Raw genomic sequence first — 5,446 nt, forward strand, 5'->3', positions numbered from 1 at the left:
CGCAGGAGGGGGCAGCTCCAGCCCCGCACCCCGTGATGCTCCCGGGTCAGGAGGGGACCGTGCTGGGAAGAAGGAGAAAAGGAACAAACCCACTCGGCTGTTTCACCTGCGAGGTTTTTATTAGGGCGTGCGCGATGCCCGTGGGCTGATATGAAGCATGCAGCGGGCGCTGAGCAGGAGCAAGCGCAAGCGTGGCGGTGTTTCGGAGCAGCCGGGTGCTTCTGGGGACACTGTCGGGCTCCTCCTGCCCCACGTTGGGGACAAGAGGGGCAGCACAGGGCTTTCCAGATGAGAACTTAAATTGAAATTAAATCGGTGCCAGGGCGGGAGTGCAGCCCAGTCCCGACTGCATCCGGACCCCAGGGTGCTGCTCCTGCCACACCAGCAACTTGAGCACAACACGTCATGTAAGCTCTTGGGAAAATACAGCAAGCATGCAGAGCATCTCCTTTTTAATCTCTGTTTAACGAGGCTGTTCCTCACAGTCTCTGTGCAGCCCTCGCTGGATGAAACGCAGCTCAGCAAAAAAAAATACTGTTTGCTTTAAAGCGATAAATTAACACACACACACACGGCACGACTCTGCAAGCGGCTTCCTGATCATGCACCGCAGTGAAGCAGCTCCCACAGCACACAGATGTGCATATCTACAACCTGGTTGTAAAAAAAATCGGAATTAACTCTTCTCTAATACTGAATATGTATTTAAAAAAAAAAAAAAAAAAGTATAAAGGATTTGAAGCCGTTGAGACTTGGAATTGTTTTTAACCGTTCTGAGGTCACTTTTCAGGGTGATTCTCTCCCTCTCTCTGTCTCTCTGGACCTGGTGCGTTAGCTCAGATCGTATCTGCAGGGCTTTAAACGTGCTTCATTAGGCTGGGCACTGGGGCGAGGCCCTAGGAACGGCACGGGACACCTTGCTCAGCACCACTGGGCTGCTCCAGGTCCGTGATGCAGGACGGAGGCGACACCGTGCAGGAGCCTCGAGTGCTGGTGCATGTGCCAAGTGAGGAAGAGGAGAGGTGGGCGACGAAACGTCCTTTACAGCTCTGCAAAGAGCGGGGTGGCCTCTGCTGCGTGAGCCACGCGACACCCGAGGTGGCCCTGAGGCTGTCACAGACCCCCCCTTTCAACTGCGCACCCTCTTTGGGGTGCGTTATCCGGCAATAAACCCTCACGGAGCTGCAGGGCTCCAGGGCCTCGGCCAGCAGAATTCCTGGTGCCGAACGCTCGCACGAAGGGCTCCAAACGGGGCGCAGGAGGTGAGCCGGAGCAAACCCCGGCTGGGAGCTGGGGCAGCTCTCAGAGGCCAGGGCACGGGGCGCCCTGCTGCATGCAGCGGATCAGCTCCTTGCGGTTGTCCAGGATGGTGTCGAAGCTCTCCTGCAGCCGGTTCTGCTGCTCCACCACCTTCTGCTGGAGGCCGTGGATCCAGCGCAGCAGGGCCAGGCGCCGGTACATCACCAGCTGCACGTGGTGCTTCTCCTTCTCCCGCTCCTTGAAGCGCTCCTTGTCCTGGAGGTGCTGCACCGCCTCCGCCAGCACCGGGAACAGGGGTTCGGGATGGGGCTCGGCCACGGGGGGGGCTCCGGGGGGGTCCCAGGAGCCACCGCAGGCGCTGTCGGGGCTGTCGATGCTGAGGGCGCTGCTGGCGTAGCCGTTGTCCTCCACGGGGGACCCCGGGGGCTCGCCACCCACCGCCCCCACAACCTCCGCTCCCTCGGGGGGGCTGCGCTCGCCCTCCTCGCTCGGGGGGGCGTCCCTAAGCCCGCCCTGCCCCGCCTGTCTCCGCGTTAATAACAGCAGATTATCGGAGGGATTTGGCGTGTTTTCGCCCCCCCCAGCCCCGTCGCTGCCCAGCGCATGCTGGCTCCAGTTCTGGTTGCTGTCGCACCCCTCCCCGGAGAAGTTGCAGTTGGGGTCGGGGCCGCAGCCCCCCCCTGCCCCCGGGAAGGCTGCGCCCAGCGTGGGGACCCCCGGGAAAGGGGAATTATTCGATGGGGCATCGGGCGGGCAGACGGCAAACATCTCGCCGGGCTCCTGCCTGCAAGAGAGAGCAGGGCACCGGGTTGGCATCAATATGGGGCCAGGGGGCTGTGGGATAAGGGATTTGGGAGGTTTGGGGTGCTGGGGGGGGGTCAGGGCACGTTGTGAGGCATGGCAAGTGGGTACAAGGGCTGGCCAAACAAGGAGGGAAACGCCCTCTTACTTCATTTGCCTCATTTAAAGCTGCCGAGGCCAAACTCCTGCCCCCGGGGTTTTGAGGTGCCTCTGGGCTGGGAACCCCAAATGGCCCCGGGGGCAGGGGGGACACGGCTGGGGCAAGCACCCCGCCTGGAGCCACGGTTTTATGGCTTCCTTTCGGCAAGGGTTGGGGGGCACGCTCGTGCCTGTGTCTGCTAATTAATTAATTAATTAATTAGTGCCATGCTGATGGAGGTTTGCCGGGAAGGAGATGAGGCTCCAGCAGGAGGAACATTTATTTATGGGGTCACCCATGGGGATGAGCCCTGATGGTGTGGGGTGGCCTGGTGCAGACCCCCCCTCAGTCCCGTGCCCCCCCCCCGGTCCTTCTGCAGCCCCCCGGTCCTGCTGCCCCCCCCCCAAGTCCTGCGGACACCCCCAGACCATGCAGCCCCCCCTCGGTCCTACAGCATCCCCCTGATCCTGCTGCCCCCCCCCCCCCCGTCCTACGACCCCCCCCGAATCCTTCGGACCCCCCCTTGTTTCTGCATCCCCCCCAGGTCCTGCAGGACCCCCCCCCAGTCCTACGACCCCCCCCCGAGTCCTGCAGACCCCCTCTGTTCCTACATCCCCCCCCGGTCCTGCTGTCCCCCCTCCCGGTCCTACGACCCCCCCGGGTCCTGCATCCCCCCCCCCCCCGGGTCCTGTGCCCCCCTCCCCATTCCTGCACCCCCCCCCCGGTCCTGCTGCATCCCCCCTCGGTCCTTTATCCCCCACCTCCATTCCCAAGCCCCCCCCCCGGCCCTGCCGCCCCCTCCCCACACACACCCGGTGCCCCCCCCCCCGGTGCTCCCCCCCCCCCGGTGCCGGCAGCGCTCACCGGCAGCCCCGAGCCCGCAGCTCCGCCGCCACCGCCACCGGGGGGGGGGGAACGGAAACGGGGAGGTGCCAGGCCCCGCACTTCCGACGGCGCCCCGGGTCCCCCCCCCCCTTAAACGGGACCGGGGGGGGGGCACCGGGCACGGGGAGGGGGCTTGAGGGGTCCTGAAGGGGTCCTGGGGGTCGTGGGGGGCGGCGGCTGGACGGGGCCCCCGCACACGCGTGGCTGTGGGGTCCCGCGGGAGGGGCGGGATGCTCCGGGGGGGGGACCGAAAAATAGGAGGGGGGGTCGCAGGGGTGTAGCCCCCCCACGGACATCCCCGTGGGCAGTGGGGTCGTGGTGGTGCAGCCCCTGTCTGTGGGCAGTGGGGTTTGGGGATGCAGCCCCCCCATACACCCCCTGTGGACAGTGGGGTCATGGGGATGCAGCCCCCCCTCCATGGGCAGTGGGTTTGGGAATGAAGACCCCACACACTCCCCCATAGGCAGTGGGGTCACGGGGATGCAGACCCCCAATACACCCCCTATGGGCAGTCGGGTCGTGGGGATGCAGCCCCCCCACCCCTCCATGAGTAGTGGGGTCACAGGGATGCAGCCCCCCCTCCGTGGGCAGTGGGTTTGAGGGTGCAGCCCCCCCATACACCCCCTGCAGACAGCGGGGTCACAGGGGTGCACCCCACACACACACCCATGGGCAGTAGGGTCTCGGGGTTACCCATGGGTGCAACCACACGGGGAGGTGCCCGCATTTGGGACGCGACGGCTCCATCCCAGCCCCGGTCCCGGGGGTCCCGTGAGGCTCAGCAGGGCCCGTGGGGGGTACGAGGGGGGGCAATGGGAACCCAGCTCTCAATGGGGCCGTTGTTGCCCCTCACCACATCAGACAGCTCCCACGGGGGCCTGGGGGGTCACATGAAGCACTGCAGGCGACCGGGGGATAAAGATGCTTTGTGGGGCCGGGGTGAGCCGGAGGGGGGACGGAGATGCCCCCCCTGGGACGGGCGCTTCGGCTGGCTCCGTCTGGACGGGGCCCTCACCAGCATCCCACATGGTGCTGGGGGACCCAAGGCCACCCCACTGCGGGGGGTTTGGAGCAGGGGAACGTCACCCACAAGTGACAGGCACCTCTTTTTAGCCCCCCCACCCTCACCCCGTCTGCCCCCACAGGCCCTGCTCCGGAGAAATTGGTGGGGTTGGGAGCCACGGCCTGGGCCCTGTCTGGTAGGAAAGGCCGAGATGAAAGGAACGAAACGTTCCAGTCCCACAGGAAAGGCAGAAACCGGCTCAGACACTTCTGGGAATGGGCAGGAAAGGGAAAAAAAATAAAAAATAGGGTGAACAATGGGCTCTGCTCTGCTGTGAGCTGTGTGTTTGTTAGCGCCGGTTGGTGTCCAGCTCCCTTTAGGGGCCCGAAGTCAAAGCAAAATATTGCACTGAGAGAGCAAAGAGGAAAACAGCCCCAGGCCGGGGACCTTCTCCTGCAGCTCAGCTGAAGCCGACCCTTTCTCATCACAGATTTGGGTTTCAATGAGCAAAAAAAGGCTCCCAGTGCTGCTGGGGGGCCGGGGTGCTGCCCCCCTCCGTCCCCTGCCCATGGGGTCCCATGGGGCCGGTTGGTGCCAGGACCCACTGCCACTGGCCTGGCTTCACTCATGCTGTATTTGGGGTTTCCTCCCCCCCTGTTTGGGTTTTTTTCCTCCCCCCAGTGCTGGTGACCACACGGGCAGGATTGGTGCCAGGCTCACGGAGGGAGCGGGGAGGGGAGCTCACGGTTGTGGGTCCCATTTGGTTGGGGTTTGCAGCGGTGCAGATCCCCCGGCCCTGGGATTATCTCTGTCTGATTGAGGCCGGAGCGGATTTGCTGTTTGCAATGAAAACAACTCGGCCACGCTGGGAACCCAGCCTTGTCCTCAGCCCCAGCTGTCCGCCTAGACAGAGCAAATCCCAAAATGTCTGCGTTCGGGAGGAGCCCCCCAGAGCCACACCGGGTCCCAACACAGCCCTGATCCGGAGCCAGCCTCGTGGACGGGGCAGCAGAAACCAGGAGCGAGCGGTGCTGAGCCACCAGCAGGGCAGCGGTGATGGGGGAATTGCTTTGGGACACCCCACAGCATGGCACTGTAGTCACCAGGGAACCAGCTCCTGGTGAAGGATTGGGGACACGGGGTGATGGGGACACAGGGTGATGGGGACACAGGGTGATGGGGACACGGGGACACGGGGCCGCTGTGCTGGGCTCTCCTGGGGCAGGAGGAGAGCGAGGGCTTGCAGGCGGAGCGGGGCTTAGCGATGGATTTCAGAGCTGTCTTGCACTCCTCTTCCCCCACTTTGTTCCAGGAACAAATTAAAAGCTCTCCCTTCAGGAAATTAAAAAACGATTTTA

At 64.0% G+C, this 5,446-nt stretch overlaps 1 protein-coding gene across 1 annotated transcript; it reads right to left on the reverse strand.

The window, feature by feature from the left end:
* Positions 1-1,027: 1,027 nt before the first annotated feature.
* Positions 1,028-2,028, reverse strand: LOC311218099 (UPF0500 protein C1orf216; the record flags this gene model as incomplete). The annotated part of the gene is made up of 1 exon (XM_084300586.1): positions 1,028-2,028. The coding sequence occupies one exon, from the start codon at positions 2,026-2,028 to the stop codon at positions 1,303-1,305; it is 726 nt and encodes a 241-aa protein (XP_084156712.1). The 3' UTR covers positions 1,028-1,302.
* Positions 2,029-5,446: the final 3,418 nt, after the last annotated feature.

This window comes from Netta rufina (genome assembly GCF_964035555.1).
Source record: "Netta rufina genome assembly, chromosome: 23".
Lineage (NCBI taxonomy): Eukaryota > Metazoa > Chordata > Aves > Anseriformes > Anatidae > Netta > Netta rufina.